Source organism: Furipterus horrens, unplaced genomic scaffold (genome assembly GCF_987537825.1).
Source record: "Furipterus horrens unplaced genomic scaffold, mFurHor1.1.pri manual_scaffold_12, whole genome shotgun sequence".
In the NCBI taxonomy this organism is placed as follows: Eukaryota; Metazoa; Chordata; class Mammalia; order Chiroptera; family Furipteridae; genus Furipterus; species Furipterus horrens.
In genome coordinates this window covers 69,681,618-69,701,082 of record NW_028327182.1, presented here as the reverse complement: position 1 = coordinate 69,701,082, position 19,465 = coordinate 69,681,618, and the positions used below count along the sequence as shown (strand labels likewise).

The 19,465-nt window shown below is 41.5% G+C and overlaps 1 protein-coding gene across 2 annotated transcripts in view; it reads left to right on the top strand.

Moving 5' to 3' along the window:
• The window catches only part of CARS2 (cysteinyl-tRNA synthetase 2, mitochondrial), a 51,126-nt gene that overhangs the window by 9,959 nt on the left and 21,702 nt on the right, over positions 1-19,465 (top strand). For both annotated transcript variants that reach the window (XM_090258718.1, XM_090258717.1), the window contains exons 3-8: positions 300-417; positions 10,562-10,633; positions 10,758-10,863; positions 13,840-13,923; positions 14,817-14,946; positions 18,465-18,598. In XM_090258718.1, the coding sequence (XP_090114844.1) occupies positions 300-417; positions 10,562-10,633; positions 10,758-10,863; positions 13,840-13,923; positions 14,817-14,946; positions 18,465-18,598 (644 nt within the window). The remainder of the gene's footprint in view (positions 1-299; positions 418-10,561; positions 10,634-10,757; positions 10,864-13,839; positions 13,924-14,816; positions 14,947-18,464; positions 18,599-19,465) is intronic.

Genomic DNA, 19,465 nt, shown 5'->3' with positions numbered 1-19,465 from the left:
GATTGTATTATGAGTAAAGTTTTATACAATTAAATAGATGTAACTCACTTGAACAACAGCTCTAAAATTAAAAATGCTAAATGTATCCTGAAATTGAGGCAGTACCTGTGTTGATTTCTTGTGAGAACCAGTGTGGACCAGTCAATAAAGTCTTTTTTTTTCTAGTTGCACTTGAACTATCGATTATATCACATATTTGAAGTTAGGCAGCAGCATGTTAAAATGTAATTCACTCATTTTTAAGTATCATCATGATGACTCAGTGTATTAAAAACATTCTTTTTTTTTTTTTCTTTCAGTTCATATGTTAGATTTGATATAATTCGAAGGGTCCTGACCAGGGTTTTTGGATGCAACATCATCATGGTGATGGGAATTACAGATGTGGATGATAAGATAATTAAAAGGGCCAATGAAGTAAGTATTGAAGATTATATTGATTGATAACTTGATCGATGAGCGTTCTGACTTCTATGTGACAGTTTTTCTTATCTGTGTTTCACAAGTACTTTTCCCATCTTACTGTCCACTCATGTCCCAATGACTATCCTCTGATAGGTAATCAGAGGGATCTTTTGTCCTAGTAAAGGAAGTTCAGGTCTATTTGATTTTGGTCCCTGAATCTTTTCATGAATCACCTCATTCTGTGGGGGCCTCCTGAATTGAATCTGTAATTTCTTCCCTGGCCCCTCAGCTTCTGAGGTAAATACCTTACTCCCTCTTTACAGAGGGAAGTCAAAAGGCCACTTTTGGGCTAGGGAGATTTAACTCATATGAGGTTTAATTTTCTCATTTGTTAAGCGAACAGGGCACTTCTCTTATATCCCATGTGACATTTAAAGTAAGTTTTTTGGGGGGGAATTCTAATGAAGGATTAAATTAATAGTTATATGAATAGTTATACTTTTAAAAGTCTACTTTCAAAGTTTCGCCTCTTCTGCTTTTTATAATTAGTAATTTTAGTAATTTTAACAGTTATCTTTAAAGAGCTATAAATAATTGTCAAATTATCTAATTTACAGAAAAAAACAACACTGAATTTTTTATATTACTGTAATTTTACAAAATGTGTGTACATGTATACAGTATTTTTTTTTAGAAAACTGGTTTGTGCTTTGGATTGTTTTACAGTTTGTCTTTTATACTTACTGTACTTTGAGAGTTTGTTCATGTTTTTAAATATTCTTGAGCATTTTAAAATAGTCTTATAACATTCCATTGCATGGACATATTATAATTTACCATCTTTGTTTTTGGGCTGTTAGCTTACTTTCATATTCTGCTATTTTCTCTCAGGTTTATTTTGTAGAAACCACGTTTTCCTACTTTCTACTGATTGCCTTTTCTTTTTTTTTTTGTTTTTTTAATGTGTTTTATTGATTATAATGTTACATTTGTCCCAATTTCCCTTCACTCTTCTCCCCTCCACCCGGTGGCCCCACTCCCTCCAGTTGTCCCCCCCCTTTTAGACCATGTCCATTAGTTGTACATATAGTTCTTCTCAACCTCTCTCTGTCTATTCCATTCCCTCCTACCATGATCCTTAATTCCTATATCATCTCCCTCCCTCTCGCCCTTCCCCCTCCCTGCTGACCTCCCCCCAATATGCTCCCCATACCTATAGTTCTTTTTCCACTCTCGTTGCCTGTTTAGTTTGCCTTTGTTTCAATTCCCTAGCTTCTGTTGTTGTTTCTTGTGATGCAGTTTTCATTTTAGTGTTCATAGTTTTGATCCTCCTTTTTCTAAACCAGTCCCTTTACCATCTCATATAACAGTGGTTTGGATCTAATGAACTCTTTCAGTTTTGTTTTGTCCTGGAAACACTTTCTCTGCCCTTCTATTCTGAATGACAATTTCGCTGGATAGAGTATTTGTGGTTGTAGGTTTTTGCTTTTCATTACTTTGAATATTTCTTGCCAGTCCCTTCTTGCCTGCAGGGTCTCCCTTGAGAAATCAGCTGATAGTCTAATTGGGACCCTTAGTACATGATTCTTTTCTTCTCTCTTGCTGCTTTTAAGATTCTCTCTTTAACTTTTGACATTTTGATTATAATGTGTCTTGGAGTGGTTCTCCCTGGGTCCAGTTTTTTTGGAATTCTCTGTGCTTCCTGAACCTGTAAGTCTATTTCCTTCCCCAAGTTTGGGAAGTTCTGCTTTATTATATTTTCACTTAATTTTTCAATTTCTAGTTCATCTTCTTCGCCTTCTGGCAAACCAATGATTCTTATGTTGGGCCTTTTATAGCTGTCCCAGAGGTTTCTGATCTTCTCATCATTTTTCTTGCTTCCCGTTTTTTCTCTCTGCACTGGTTGACTGTTTGTTCCTTCTCTGTGTTCTGGTTTGTTGATTTGAACTCTGGATTTTATTTCCTCACCATCTGTCTCGTATGTGGTTTTGTTCCTTTCAGTATGAGTGTTTTTCGATTCTTTCTCATCTTTTTCCAGATCTTTTGTTAATTCTGTAAGCCACCTGATAACAATGGCCCTGAACTGAGCCTCTGACAGGTTTCTTATTTGTTCATCTGTCAGATACTTCATCTGTTGCCCGGTGAGCTGCGCCACCGGGATTTCTATAGTTGTCTGCCTCATTTTGACAGATGCGTTTTGTTTTCTTGGGCCGGCTATAGGGGGCAGTGCCTGTGTACTCGTCACGACCCAGCGACCGGCGGCGATCCGCAACCTTTTTCGCTGCGCTGTGGCCCTTTGTCGTCACAACCCAGCAACCGACGGTGGTCCAGCAACCTTTTTCGCAGCGCTATGGCGCTTTGTGTGGGGGCGGGGGTCCAAGATGGATTCCCGCAGTTATTCTGCTAGGAGACCGGGATCCGTCCTCCCGCCCTCTGGGCCTCACTGTTCAAGGCGATGTGGTGGCTGCTTTCCCCAGCGTTGGGGTCGCGAGCCGCCGGGGTTTGACTGCAGCCGGGATTGTCCTCCCTGCCGCTGGGATTGCTCTCCCTGCCGCTGGGATTGCTCTCCCTGCCGCTGTCCCTGGTGCGACCGCAAACAGCACCACCCACTTTCACTCTTCCTACCTGCCCAAAGGGCGCCGCTGGTTTATAACTTCATACGTTGGGCTTCCGTGTAGTTTTATTTTCTGGAATTTCTAGTTATCTTTTGTTTTGAAGTAGTTGTATTCCTCTCTAGTTGTAGAGGGAGACCGAGCGTGTCTGTCTAAGCCTCCATCTTGGCCGCAAGTCTCTGATTGCCTTTTCACTAACTAGATAGCCTTCCACTGTGGGTGGCTATTTAGCAATTTTCCTACATCCCCCTTCATTGACTATTTGTGTTGTTTTCTAGCTGTTAAAAATGGTGCTGTGATGAATATCTTTTTTTGTTTTTGTAAATACTTTTTCCAAGTGGAGCCACCAGGTTAAAAGATGAGCAGTGTGTTTGTAAGTTGTGTCACTCTCCTTAAGACTGGATCTTTTTAGAGAGGTAGGGTTCCCCATTTCTATTTTGTTTGGATAGTTTAGTCATTGTAGCGTGTTTCTTGCAGTAGACTCAATTTCCATTTCCAGAACTGGTCCTGACCATGCATTGGACAGCCGCGGTCAGACCTGTACCTGGCATTATACAAAGGAAGGTAGTCTGTGGTCTTTTGAAGCTTGTATCAGTGAGGCAGACGGACCTACAGACAGATGCTCTGTGTGTGACATAGTTTATTTTATAAGTTCTGGTATAGGGATTCAAAGAAAATCACCCAGTTATCCTGGAATTCAGAAATGACTTACTTGAGGAGGTTAGCCCACACAGGATTTTAATATTAGGAAGGGATTGACACATGAAGAGCAAGAATGGTAAGGACATTCTAGGCAGAAGGAAGGGTATGAAGACAGGCGGAGCAGGGGCATGAAGGAGTATGTTCTGTCTGGAAACCACTCAATCTGGTGTTTTGGGGACACTTGGAGGGCCTGCAGTAATGCTAGAGAGCTAGTGGGGCATCCTGGGCTTGGATGGTGTATTGAGGACTTGGGTGTCCTTCTCAGGGCACTAGGGATATTCTAGCACAGGATATGTTTGGTCCAGTGGAAAGGACTCACTCTGGGGGTGGGGAGGACATGACTAGAGATGGGGCCACTGGGCGAGGTCAGTGGGAGCCATGCACAGAGAGGGAGCATGTCTTAAAGAGCAGGCTTTGTGAGGAGAACAAGGGTGAGATACCTAAAGAAATCCAAACCAACCTGGATATAGAAATCATAAGTTCAGTGAGCTCAGGGCTATGGTATAACAAAAATATATATTTGGTCTTTGTCCATGGTTCCTGGCACAGAGTTCCTAATACCATGGAATTTCTGGAGTAATGGAATGTCTTCTGTATGTTAATGAGATGACTGAGGCCCCTGGATTGTTTCAGGGTTGGGACTGGTCCCAGAGAGCCCAAGCCATGAGTAGAGCTGGGAACTTTCACTCCCACCCTCATTCTTCTACTGCCACATTCTGGGAGGGGAGAGTGGCCTGAGGTGGAGCTGATCTTCAGGGGCCAATGATTTAATCAACTCTCCCAAGTAATGAAGTTTCCATAAAACCCCAGAGTACAGCACTTGGGAGCTTCAGGACTGGTGAACACAGGGAGGTGCTGGGTTGTGGGGGGGCATGCCCTGAGAGAGTATAAGAGCTTTACCCCTTCCCCATACCTCACCATATGCATCATGTCCATCTGGCTATCCTGAATTATGTCCTTTATAATAAATGGTTGTAGTAAGTAGAGCGCTTTCCTGAGTTGTGTGACTCATACTATTAAATCCCTAAATTTTCAGTCATTGGGGAGAAATACGAGTGGCCTGGGGACCACCATTTGCAGCTGGTGTCTGAAGTGGGGGCAGTCTTGTAGGTCTGATCCTTTACTTTGTGTGGTCTGTGCTAACTCCATAAGTTGGTTTTAGAAGAGCATTAAATTGTGGGACACACCACTAGAGTCAGAGAACTTGAGAAGTGATTGGTGGTGGAAGAGACACCACATGTTTAGTGTCAGAAAGAAGACATTACAGAGCTAGAAGTGAAGATTGGGCTATGCTAGCATTTTGGGTTCATCATCCTGTCCCTGGTTCTCTATAACAGTTTGGTTTAAGCCTTCATCAACATTCAGTTCTGTCTCTGCCCCATGTCCATATTCCCAACCTGTGTTTGTTGTCCCTGGGTCATGTGTCTGCCCTGGTCCAGCCTTAAGGCCCTGGAGGTGAGGTTGTGACATACTACATGGCCACAGGGGTGAGTGAAGGGCAGATCTGGAAGGGGAGGTGGTGATGGGAAGCAAGAGAGCCTGCTCTGTGTCTGCGATAGCTGACCTCACAGCACCCTGCCAGTGGTGGTGCATTATCAGCCTTCACACAGGAGGAGATGATGGTTTGCGATTGAAGTTGACCTCCTTGGCTGGATTTGGGATGGAAATGACAAGAAAAAATTAGTGATCTCTGATGGAGTGAGGGAATGAGCAGTTGGAAGTAACACCGAAGCAGAGGTGGCATTTGGAAATGCGGGTCTGTTAAGAAGGAAGGCGAGCAGGTCAGTGTTTCATCTGTCATCACACTCCGCTGGAACCTGAGAGAGCGCAGATGTGTCCTTGCCCTTGGTGAATTGGAGTCTGCTGAGAATCTTCAAGATTGGAGGTGCAAATGGCAACCTGAAAGTTGTGGGAGCACAGCTGATGGGAAGCTGGAGACTGGTCAAGCTCTGGGAAGGGCCCCAGTCAGAAAGAACGTGGGTGGGTGGGAGATAGAGGCAGGAATGGGGGTGATGTGCTGGGGAGGTTGCAGGCAGGACTACGGGTGGTCCCCAGAGTGGTGAAAAGCCAGGATTCCAGGGAGGGGCAGGTTTTAGGAAAGAAGGGGCAGTGGGCAGCCGTAAGTGCAGCAAGAATGAGGAGTTATTTAGAGAATTTCACAGATACCACCAGAAGACATTGGTTGTTACTTTAAATTTTTTTTTATAATACTCAGAATATGAAAAGTTGGTAAAATTGGTTTAATGATTCTAAATATAGAGTGCTTAATTTTTGACACCCGAAAATTTCCACATTTATTACATGGCAAAATGCTAATATGGCATCGAATGTTTTGTTGTTGTTGTTGTTGTTCTCCAGAGTATCTTTAAGATGGTAAACCATGTATCTGAAATGCATAGCTATGAAAACACCTGTTTGGTTTTTAGTATCTAGCAAAAGGGCTAGTCTTATTATCTAATGCAAGCTTTTTTAATGATGGCAGTATCCTTCATGCCATCTGCTACAATATTTGCTTTTAAAATATTTTAAATTATAATATTACACTTTCCTTAATCATTCCCTTGTCTTAAATTTTTTGCACAGATTTATAGTTTGTCAGGGATAAAAACCGCCAAAGGATTTTGGGGGTAAGAATTAAAAGGCATGTTGTATTTGCACAATCACATTTTATGTTAAGAAAAATCATAATAAATGTGTCAAAGTGATTCAAGCCAAAGTTATTCTTTTTGTGCTTCAAAACACTGGCCTCCATTGCCCTTCTTTCCAGGAAGAGGGCTGGACACTCAGTCTGAGAGCTGAGGGCCTGACCAGCAAGGTCTCCTGCCAGGGAGAGCTGGCTTGAAATGATGTGTGATGATAAGGGAGAGCTGGACAATGATCTGAATTAACAAGGATGAGGACTCCATTTCAGCACCTACATGTGCCTATCGTTTGCTTTCTGGAAAGTGAAGGAGAGCAGCTGCTTAAAAGTTAATTTAAAAGTAGAAGGTATCCCTCTTCCAATTTGTTGTCACCCATGAACATTTCTGAACCATGTCCTCTAGGGTTGTGCCATGTGAGCTAGAGAAGCCACATGTATTGCTTGTTCAGGCAATCTTAATAAGTCACTTTAAAAAGTGTGTGTGTGTGCATGTGTGTTAGATTGATTCTAAAGGTCAGATGGGATAGCAAAAAACCACAAGAATAGCCAGGAAAAGCCTGTAAAAGAAGAATATTGAAGAGGGAGTAGTCCTACCAAATATTAAAACATTTTAAAAGCTATAAACAATTTTTTGTTTTCACATGTTCTTTCCTTTTACGGGGGGCAGCTTTATTGAGGTAGAACGGACCCATGATCAATTGCATGTAGTGCACATGAGGCATATAATATGACAACACTTGCACATGCACACCTATGACCCCCTCACCAGTGCTGAGATGGTGACTCTCTCCATCCATCGCCCCCCAGAGTTTCTGCTGTCCCTTGCCATCCCTCTCTCCTGCTGTCCCTGCCACTCTGTCCCTGAGCTTTCACCAATCTGCTTTCTGTCTCTGTAAAGGTTGTGAAATTAGATGTTCTTATATAGATAGATATAGGAAAGTTCAGAAATAGATAAAAGATGGAAATTTGTTTTATATTAAAGATGATATTTCAAATCAATTGGGAACAGATGAATTATTCAGTAAAAAGTGTTGACATTTGGGTAACCATCTGGGGGAAAAAATAAACTAAAGTTGGATATATGCCTCACAACCAAATTCAAGGCAGATGAGAGATTTAATGTAAAAGGAATGAAACCACAAATTACTAAAAGAACCCTGGGGCACTTTTCATAGCCTCATATTGGAGAAGGGTTTCCTATGTTTATTTTTAAACCAAGAAACCATTTGTGAGAAAAGGTTGAGAAATATAAAAGATTGCTAAATATTAAAATAAAATTTTCTACATGCCATAAGGTAACCATAAAGTTTAAAAACTGAAAAAAATTGAAATTCACTTCAGAGATAAAAGATTACTTTATTTCATATAAAAGTACTTTCTACAAATTAGTGAGAAAAAATCTACAACTCGATAGAAACATGGGGAGTATGGGTAATTACAAATCATTTAGTACAAATAGTTTGTAAACATGTGAGATGTTCAAGCTCACTCAAAGTAAGAGAAGTACAAATTACAATCAAATTACAATGAGAAGCACTTTTTAGCCATCATGTCGACAAAATCTGGAAGTTTGCTAGCACCATACAGGTTAGAGTATAGGAAATAGACACCTGTGTGCATTGCAGGTCAGCTTCAAATTGGTACACCTTCCGCAGAAGGCAGTTGGCAGTAGTTAGCAAACATTTTCTGTTGGTTTACATCTAGGTCTATAGCTTAGAAATGGATTTTCCCCTGTGGGGAGTGATGTGTGTGTAGTTGTGCATGTCTCAGTAAAAGATGGGAGAGTAATTGAAGAGGACTGGTGATTAGTTCATGAAATGTCTGGGATGGAATGCAGGCAGCCTTTGAAAGTAAGATGGTAGCTCATTGTACTCTGTGGACAGTTCTGGATCATTGTTGTTAGAGAAGGAAGACAGGTGTAGGCCAAATGTGGAAGGTGCCTTATTTCAAGAAGAGGATGCAGCCCTGGCTTGTGTGGCTCAGTGGATTGAGCACTGGCCTGAGGACTGAAAGGTTGCTGGTTTGATTCCCAGTTAGGGCACATGCCTGGGTTGTGGGCCAGGTCCCCAATTGGGGGCATGTGAAAGGCTACCAATCAGTGTTTCTCTCCCTCTCTTTCTTCCTCCTTTCCCCTCTGTCTCTAAAAAAAAAAAAAAATGAAATTTTTTTTTTTTAAAAAGAAGAGGATGCAAATATATGTATGACCATGGTCTTGCTCCTGAGACAACTGGTAGTGGTCTCTTGCCTTCTGGAAGGGAGGCCAGTCCTGGGCACCCTTTATGTCATTCACATTCCCTGGGAGTGAGTTTCCTATGCAGAAAACAGAAATCACAGATAATTAAATACAAGCTGACCATTAGGTCCAAAATTGCATAGTATTTGAAGCTTCTAAAGTGAGAAATAACACTGAATTTTTAGCTTTTATGTTTGTTTGGTCTTTTGTCCTCTGGATATGTATAAGTAAACTGATTTCATTTTTAGGAGGTCAGCTCCGCTACAAAGCTGCAGTACAGGAAAAGGACTAATATGTACTGGTCACCAACTATGTGTGTGTGCTAGGTGTTTTGTCTCTTCAGTAGTGATATTAATGTAGTTTTTTTCCATTCACAGCATTGACTTTCTCATTGCACTCTGAATCCTCATAGCAATTTAAGGATTATTGGCTAGAATTATCTTCATGTTGCAAAGAAAGCCTAAGGCACAGAGGTTTAGTGTTGCCCAAGACCACACAGCCAAAAACACACTTTGTTCACCAGATTTCTTTCTTCAGTGAATGTTCATTGGTCACAGTTTCTAGGATGATTGCTTCTTTAGAGCCCTGGGCTGGGAAGATGGTAGTTTCAAGATGTTGTTTCACTTAAGAAAGTTTCTCATATTCTGGAGCTGAAATTTCTTTGTCATAACCTGGAGCTTTATTTCTTAAGGTTGGGGAGGAGCAGGGAAGAGGATGAAGCAGATGTTACAGATGCTGGTTGAGTTTCAGTGGCTCATGGGTAACTTCACAGGCTCAACAATTAGGGAGCTGAATTTAATTTCATAACTTCACCGTATGTCCTGCTTCTGTCCAGGGAATGTTTTTCCACTGGAAAGGAGGTAATTCTTTTGTAAGCCTAGTTTTGTGTGCCAGCCCACTCTAGATCTGGGGCTGCAGGCCTGTGACCCCATATATCTTATGTTCAGTATTTGATGTCCATTCATGGCAGGGTATTGCCCATCCCCAGGAGCCCAGCCATGGTCCTGTGGGATTGAAAACCCATCACAATTCATGTGCTGTATGGCTTTCAGATACTTCTTAGAGATTTCCTCTGTAATGTATTTTTGACTTGTTTACTTTTGCCTCCTTAGGGGTAAGGTATAGAATAGGAACTCAAGTTTCTGGTTATTACGTACAATAGATTGATCTGGCTTTCCCCTGTTCTAGAAAAACAGGTTTTGGGAAACCATTCTTAAAATTTTATTGATTTTAGAGAGAGAGTGGAAGAGAGACAGAGAGAGAAACATTGATTTGTTGTTCTACTTATTGATGCATTCATTGTTTGATTCCTATATGTGCTCTGACCAGGGATAGAACCTGCAACCTTGGCATATTGGGATGATGCTCTAAACTACTGAGCTACCTGGCCAGGGTTAAAACAGAGGCTTTTTGTATGTTTTAGTTTTAGTTTTGAATTATATAATGGAAACCATGACATTGTTTATTTTTTCTTTCTAACCAGAAAACAGGGTCAACAAATCTTTTTGACTGACTAAGCTACTAGAATAAGTTTGTTACCTAAAGTTAAACGCCCTTTGTGTGGGGGGTGGGGGCCCTCCAGGCATATTTTTAAATTTAATCATTATTGTATTTTTTTCCATTACCATTTAGTCCCCTTCTACCCCTCCCCCCAATAATCACCACACTGTTGTCCACGTCCATGAGTCCTTTTTCCTTTATGCTCAATCCTTCTACTCCCTAACCTCCCCACCCACACAGTAGCTGTCATCCTGCTCTCCATCTATTAGTCTTTCCCCATTTTCCTTGTAGTTCAGTTCATTAGATTCCACTAAATGCTCTTTTTGTGAGCAGGCATGCCAAACTCAGACCAAGCCACGACAAGGCCACCATGGCCCAGCCCTTCCACGTGGGAGCCAGCTGTGCCTCTGTGTGGTTCTGTTGTGAATACTCCAGACTTGCTAATAGGCTCACCTAATCTTTTTGCAGATGAAGATATCACCTGCTTCTCTTGCCAGTCTTTATGAAGAAGATTTTAAACAAGATATGGCAGCCTTAAAGGTAAAGTAGGATGTTGTTGATTCTTCTTGCCATGAAGAAAAGAAGCTGCAACAATAAAGCCAGCTGGAGTTAACTTACATTTTTGAACTATGCAAACAGTCATCTTGCTTTTCCTTTCTTTCAGGTTCTCCCACCCACACTGTACTTGAGGGTAACTGAAAATATTCCTCAGATCATTTCTTTCATTGAAGGAATAATTGCTAATGGGCATGCTTACTCAACAGCAAAAGGTGGGGGTTATGTTATAAAAACTGATTGTTGGGTAACACTGATAGGACTTTGAAAAAATGGACACATATTTATGAGTTGTTGGAATGTGCAAAATGTTTTACTGTCTTTCTCGATGTGATTCCTACAGTGAAAATGTGAAGTTTTCCTATGGTTATTGTCTTTGCAAAATGGTTGCATCAATTTGTTTAAAAAATATTTACACAGTCACAGGAAGAGATGACCATCTGGAGAGCTAGTCTAGATAAGGCAAATATGGCATGATGCTAACAGTTGTTGGCTCTGGATGGTAGGTGTGCAGGTATTCTTTGAGTCTTCTTTCAACTTTGTTTACAATTTTTCATAAAAAGTTGAGGATAATGGCAATACCTCTAAAGGCCCAGTACCTTGTCAAAGACTGGTCCTCAGACAGTCATCTCCTTGGATGGACATGGTATTTTTGATGGACCAATGAAAGAAAGCTGTGAATGTCCTGACCCTTCAGGCACTTGACACTTCAACACACATCTCTGCATAAAAGACATCACCATTATCAGACCTGAGATGCATGCCATGTCCTCCACATATTCACATTTACCATGTTGTTTCCTACCTTCCCACATGGTAATTTAATTCCGGTCTCTCACTACATGTGGTTGTGTCCCTTTCACCTCTTTTAAAGATTTTATTTATTTATTTTTAGAGAGTTGAGAAAGGAGGGAGAAAGAGAGGGAGAGAAACATCGACCAGTTGCCTCTTGCAGTCCCCTCACCCAGGGACTTGGCCTGCAACCCAGGCATGTGCCCTGACCTGGAATTGAACTGGTGACCTTTTGGTTCTCAGGCTGGCACTCAATCCACTGAGCCACACCAGCCAGGGTTCATCTCTTTAAGACAGTCCCCACTTTGTCCCCCTCACTGTGGACTTGTTGAAGAGACTGACCAGGCCAGTTGCCTAAGGAACACCCTGTCTTCTGGATTTGCATGATCACTTCTTTCCGGTAGAGCTTAGCTGGCTTAGGAGCTGCTGCCTTTTATTTAGTGGCCTCAGGGAAAGACTGGCATCCTGGCATTTGCTGCTTCAACGATGAGGCATTGTTTTCAGGCAGACCTCCTCCTTTCCAGTCATTCTTCCCAAATCTAAATCCTGGCCATTCCGCAAATCCTGACCAAAGCTTTCTCTCTCCCTGGAAGTTTTATTTACTACCCATAGCTAAAAGTGAACTTACCCTCTCAGCTTTGGTGATTGGCTAACAATCATATGCCGTCTCAGCTTGCTGTTAATGTATTCATATTTTGTCAGTTCTTATTGCTCTTCGTGAATAACCCATTAGAGTACCTAGTCCGGGGCTGGGAGTATTCAGGTACTACAGTGCTTGTTGCAAATTAGTAACAAAGTACAAAGCATGATATTGGAGATGATTTACAGGGATTATTGGACTGTAAGCACCTTTCTGTCATGGTCCTACCTGAGAGCATAAGATACCTGTGAGGGCCCCCCAGTCCCTGGAAACCTGTGTCGTCTTTCTCAGTAGCCTATGCATATGGGAGGACTTACAATCTTACTCTCTTTTAGTTGCTATATTTAGATTTTGTTTCCAAGAAAAGCTTGTTTTAAAAGGGCTTAGTTGACTGAACTGGAATTGGCTCCAGAAATACAGGAATTGTTTTCCTGCTGTCGTGTAACTTGAAATAAGACACGTAAACCCAGAGACACTGATTAATGTTCATGAGGTGCTTAGAGAGTCCCATCCAGACATACTTTAGGAATAAATGCTGTTTATTAATGTGCTTTATTGTAAATTTTTAATAATGATAACAAATATAATTAAAGTAAATTTAATTTACTGAAACTCCATTAATGTGGACTCTGTGAAAGTTTCACAAAGCTTGGTTGTAATTTGATCTTTGAACTATTTGTGGAGAAACAATTTGTTCAGCAAATTGATACTGTAAACAAAGGTAGAGGGAAACTATTTCTTCCATTAAAGAACGTAGTTTTTTCTGTTTGTTTTTGTTTTTAAAATTATATTTATTTATTTTCAGAGGGAGGGGAAGAGAGGCAGAAAGAAATATGTGGTTGCCTCTTGCACACCCCCACCTGGGGACCTGGCCCACAACCCAGGCATGTGCCCTGCCTGGGAATCGAATTGGCAACCCTTTGGTTTCCAGGCCAGCACTCAATCCACTGAGCCACACCAGCCAAGGTGTTTTTTCTCTTTTAAAGCATTTTCAAGTGTTTTTTACATTCTGACTTATTCCAAAGTACTTCTCCCATTTTCACCAATTCATAATAAGCCCTGAGTGAAGAGGAAGGACTCTGAGGGCAACGGCAAAACCAAGTCACCTGGGGTCTCTGTATCCAAGCAGCCACTTGTAGCTCAGGTCAGGACTGTTGTCTTGCCAGAGCTCCAACTCTGACACTGCCTCCCCTGCACTGCCTCTTTATACTATATAGCTGTAAGTGGCAAGGGCTGGCTGGTCCTAGCTCTGCGGCGACCTCGTGACGAAGATCATCTTGCACCCTCAATCTATAAACATGGACCATGTGCATCTCAGTGAGTGCACAGCCACAGGAATGCTTGAGTGTGGAAATGTTTGTAACCTAAGTAAAAAAGAGTCTTCGAGGATATCTGGTTAGAAAGGGTTTCTTTGTTGATTGGCATGTAACATGAAGCCCAGAGCTGAATGCAGGCCAATAATAACATTCACTTTTCCTTTTTCTTGTTAAAAAGAATTGCCTCAACATTTGACACAGAACTTATCCTTGCGTTTTCACTTCTACATCCGAACATTCATGATGTGTCCAGCTGCATGCTTTTAAAAAAATAGTGCTGGTGGTGTTACCTCTGATTTTAAAATATAGTAAAGGGGGCCAAGTGAAGGCCAGATGTCACATTCTATGTTTAAATTCTAATTACTTGTTAGCTATTAAGCTTACTTAGATGCTAATATTTAAGACTGAGAAACGATGAACTCATCATTACCTTTATAAAACAGGCAACGTCTACTTTGATCTGCAGTCAAGAGGAGACAAGTATGGCAAGCTCATCAGTGTGGCTCCTGGTCCTGTTGCAGAGCCAGGTGGGTCGACCCTCGGCCTCTTGTCTTGGGTTCTTGGGGGCTGAAGCACAGGCTCGGCTTCTGCTTTCTCACTGGTCAGTCAGGACTCCCACTCTCTCAGAGGGGGTGATGGTTTTTTCAAATAGAGAAAAATTATAGAGTGTACAGGTCACACAGCATGTGACATGTCTCCTCCCTACTTCTGCCTGATCCTCCAGCTCTGCTCCCTGGAGATAGCACATTGGCCCGTTCTTGTGGCTCCTTTCAGAAATATGAAACATGCATTTAAGGCTTCTTCATGTCTTTTCAAGGCTTGATAGCTCATTTCTTTTTGGCACCAAATATTATTCCATTATCTGATGTATCAGAGTTTGTTTAACCATTCACTGACTGAGGGAGATCTTGGTTGCTTCCGATTTTTGGAATTTAAAGAGAGCCCAATACTGGCTCATTGTACAGCCTTCAACAATAACCTTTCTCTTTTGAATCTCTTTACTCTTTGAATGTGATTGATATTCTGGTAATTTTCCTTTTGCTCTCTATTTTTTCTTTTGAAAAGTTACTCAAACTCCGTTACTGATAAATACAGCTTTCTCACAAGACAGGCTAAGGAAAAATGAAAGTGCTCAGTTCAGTACACTACTCAGAGAGAATCATCACTATGTATGCACTTGGAATCTCAACTCAATCATTATTCACCTTACTGAAACTGTCCTCACCGCTGAGAGACCTCTTACTTCCAGCATATTTTAGGTAAAAGTATTTAGTTGTCCTGGCCATCATGTGGGGGAAAAGCAAAACATGTGAGTGAGAAATGTGAGGTTACTTATAAGAAGGAATAGAATCTTTGGGATTTTGGTTTGGTTCATTCATTCTAGATTCTCTCCCTTTGATCAACCATTTGTCATTGGCAGGTGATTCTGACAAGCGGCATGCCAGTGACTTTGCCCTGTGGAAGGCAGCTAAACCCCAGGAGATGTTTTGGGCCTCTCCTTGGGGAAACGGAAGACCTGGCTGGCATATTGAATGTTCTACCATCTCAAGGTAAGGTTTTCCTGGATTCTTTCTGTGTTTGTGATGTGAAAGCTCCAGCATTGCCTGAATTGATCAGCAGAGGGCGCAGATGGGGCAAGTTTAGTCTGCACCAACACAAAGTGCAGGTAGTTTGGGAAGAAAGCTAAGTGCTCAGTTGAAACTGGCTGTAAAAAAGGAAACAAGCCCCAGCAGGTGTAGCTCAGTTTGGTGGGAGCATACATAGTCCTGTACCCCTGAGGGCTGTGGGGTTTGACTCCTGGGCAGGCACATGCTTGTATTGTGAGCTCAGTCCCTGGTGGAGGGGTGGGGGCAGTGAATGGACAATGGCTGCTCAACGGTTCTCTCTCTCTTTCTCCCTTCCGCTCTCTCTAAAATTAATAAACATATTTAAAAGGGGGAGAGGGGACAAAACTTGGCATGTTTTTTTTTCCATCAACACTTGTTCTTTTTAGTAGGAAAGCCTGCTTTTTATGGATTGGTTTTTTATTTCCCATCACCTACAGGCCAGTTCCAGGTTACCTTCAGCTCTGCCGAGGTGGGTTTAGGAAACGCCAACCCTATGGCTGAGGGCCTGCGCGAGGGCAGAGCCCCTCAGTGACAGGACTGAACTACCTTCCTTTTACTCACTCAGTCCACAGACCCTTACCCCCATAGCTTGATCAGATCCCATTGAGCATCAACCCCAGTTTCCACGTGTCTGGCTTCCCAGCCTTCGGTCTGCCCTTTCCTCATCCTGGTGACACCACACTGAGGATGATGTCTTGGGAATCTCCATAAACACAGGTCCTCTAACCCTGATCCCCTCCAGCAACCCTCTTTTTGGTTTGCTTCTCTTGTTACCATCTACATGTGACCTGCTACTGTCTATTTTTCAACCCGTGTGTCCCCCCTGACCCTGATCTCCTGAAGTCACCAGTGACTTGGACAGTGACAAGCAGCCTGATGTGCCTGCTTTCTCCTTGGCCTCTGCAAAACAACTCTCTTCTGGTTGTGGCATCTCTGCTGGGGCCTCATCGACCTTCTGTTTGATCTCCTCTGCAGACTACTCCTTTGGCACTTTGCATGATTCTGCCCGTGGCCAGATGCCCCTGTGTATGTGTGTGTTACAGAAGGAAGCACACTGCACATGCTGTCCTGTTCTGTCTCTTTTCACTTAGCAATCTCTCCCTGGAATTCCCTTGTGTCAGTTCACCAAGCTTTTCATCATTTGTCTCCCAACGCAATGGTGCTGCATTGTGTGGCTTAACCATTGCTCACTTAGCTAGTACCCTAAAGAGGAGCATTTATTTTATTTTATTATTTTAAAGGTTTTATTTTATTTTTAGAGAGAGGGGAAGGGAGGGAGAAAGAGAGAGAGAGAAACATCAATGTGTGACGGCCTCTTATATGCCCTCAGCTGGGATCTGGCCCACCACCCAGGCATTGTGCCCTGACTGGGAATTGAACTGGCGACCCTTTGATTCACTGTCCGGCACTCAATTCACTGAGCCACACCAGCCAGGGCAAGAGGAGCATTTAGATGTTCCCACTATTTTGCTCTTACAAATATTTTGTGTATGTAATTCCTATTTGTGGAGGTAAGGGGTTTTTAAGTATCATATTAACTCATAGATTTTGATATATTTGATGTGTTTTAGATCATTGGAGATATTTATTATAGTACATTTTTTACAGTGGAATTATAAGTTTTTAAAATCAGAAACATAAAGAAAATATGCTTAAGGTGAACATTTCAAACATTGTAGCTACACCAGAAATTTTCAGATCAACCAACCCAATCACCCTCAAATTGATTGTTATATGTGGTGCTGTCTTCTGGCTGGGTATAAAAGTATGTATTAGCAGGAGTAATTATCTCCTATAAGAGCAGTCTGTTCCATACACTGACCCCACACTGATTTCATTTTCAGCATAGGTTTACCCCATTCTACCAGATAGAAAAGCTTCGTCCTCCATGACCTGTCCATCTAAATTTTGTTCATCCTGGTTAAGACCCAGAAGGCTTTCTCCCTTTCTACCATATCTCCCCGGCTGCTTTCACCTTTGACAATTTCTATGTGGCCCATCTAGAAACACATCCAGGAATTCCTGAGACATCAAATTCTCATGTTACTATGAAGCATGGGTTCAACTTTTCATTAAAAACAAACAAGCAAATATGTCCAGCTCTCAGTCATACATAAATACATAACCACTTATATATATTTGTAAATTGTTGGTTTAACAGTAATGTGGGATATACATTGGATTGTAAAAATAATATTTAATTTTAGATTCAATTAGTTATTTGAAAGCAGATAGAAAACATTTAATTTCAAATCTAATGTTACCATTAAATATTTTATATTGTTGAAATCTAAATAATGAAAATGGACTTTTATTCCTTCTCAGCTTTCTCTTATTTTAAAATAGGTCTGATGTACACTGTGATCCCACAGTTTAGCTTTATTAAGTCTTAACATCATCATATTTGCTTTGGATCTTTGTAAAAATGAGTCACTCATTACAAATGAGGCCCCTTATGCTCTCCTATCCAATCCCAGGCCCTCCCACCTCACACTCTTCATAGCATTTGAATTTCAAGGACTGTAAGAGATTCTAAAACCCATTGCTAAGGATGCACAAAGACAGACAACCCACTCAGCCACAGCACAATTCTCTACCAACACTTAGCTAAATCGTAATTGGTACACATGCGGGTTTGCCAGGAGCCAGGAGCCAGTGCGAGAAGAGTCAACTTTCAGCAGGAAGGGACCTCAGTGAGTTTGTGGCACCTTTGAAAATGTCTGTTTTGAACCATTTTTTGAAAATTCATGATGGTCTGCACAGCAGAGCCACACCAGCTTGGGCATTTCTGCATTTTTAATATCTTTCAAAGCAGCTGCTAGTGAACCTGGATTGTTCACACTGCTATGGGTTGTTTTCACAGGTGCTTTGGTGCCAGTTGCACAGGCTTCAAGTGGTCTGGCCAGCTTATAGTGTGATGTTTTGTAGGACATGAGGCTTTCGAGGATGTATAGCAGAGTGTTAGAGCAGAAATGTCGACAGCTGAAGTGCATTGATTTGAATTCTGTTAGCATGTTTTTCTAATATGACCACTAAATTGTTAAATTTTCAAAAGCCAAATTAAAAATTATTTTGACTTTATAGTTCTGTCTCTCTTGATAAAGTTGGAAAACCACTAAACTTTACTTATTGAAAGTAAGAAAAGGTAATTTTCTAAGTTTTTAAAAACCGTATATCAGGAGCAAAGAGAATTAAATTTTTTTTACTAGGAGAGAAAGGTATGAATTAGGAGTTTTATGAATTAAATGTGTTTAGTAGGAGGAAAATCTATGGATGAGGGATTTAAGAAGTAACAACAGAACTTTAGTTTTTGCATCAGTTAAATTTTCAGACATATTAATTTAAAATTAAGATCCATTTAATTTATTCATTGCACAAAGGCTGGAAGGATTAAATATAAGATGTATTATGGAGAAATGTGTTGTTTGAGTTAATTCATGGCTCTGTGCTGTGTCTTACAGTTTGGTGTTTGGAAGTCAACTGGATATCCATTCTGGTGGGATAGATCTAGCGTTTCCACATCATGAAAATGAAATCGCACAGTGTGAGGTCTTTCATCAGTGCCAGCAATGGGGAAATTATTTTCTACATTCTGGTAAGTAATGACTTCAAATTAATCTGTTCTATTTCAGTTCTGTCAATTTCATCTTTTATTGGTGAAACAGCTACATTTGGAAATACATAGATCAGCTAAAATAGGCCAAGAAATGGAGTTGTCTCCTAAGTTGTTTTTGAATTTCAGTCAGTTGGACACAAACTTCCTTGGATGGGAATAAGTCTGCCTTTTTGGAACTGAACTATGAATGACAAGAATGTGGAAATGTTTTACAATGTTGTATATAAGTTGCTTTCTAATAAAACTATTAAGGAATTTCAAATAGTATGACGTACTCATTATCAGGAGTATGCCAATTTTGAACTTTAATGTCGTCGTCGGCAGCCGTCCGTCTCGAGAGACGATGGTGTAGCTTCTTAAGAGTCTATCTGCACCGCCGAGAATGGTTGTGCAGTCCGACTCGGGAGTGACACGGTATCTGTCTCCTCCCGTGTTGAATCGACATCTTGCGATGACGCTGGAGTGTCCTCTCCAGTGGAGCTGAAGCTACAGAGCCTGGGCAGGGTGATATGGAGGGTCTGCTGTTGCCCATGCAGCAGACGCCCCCTCTCTTCGCAGCTGAAGGGTCCAAGGGAAAGACGGAGTCAATACAGCTTGGCTTCAGGTGCGCCGCAGGAGTTGCCGGTGTTGACTACAACGTCAAACCGCCTTAGGGACTCCGGCTCCGGATTTTCTGTCGGGGTTTACTCCCTTAGCCTTTCCCCTGAAGAGGTATGCCGCAAGGCAGCGGAGGTTTTTTGGAGTCAGAGTTTTCCTTCTCTGTTGAACTTTAATAATGTCACCATATATACCTACCATCCTCTCATTTTACTAGTCAAAAAACGTAGTTGGTTAACACCAGCCATC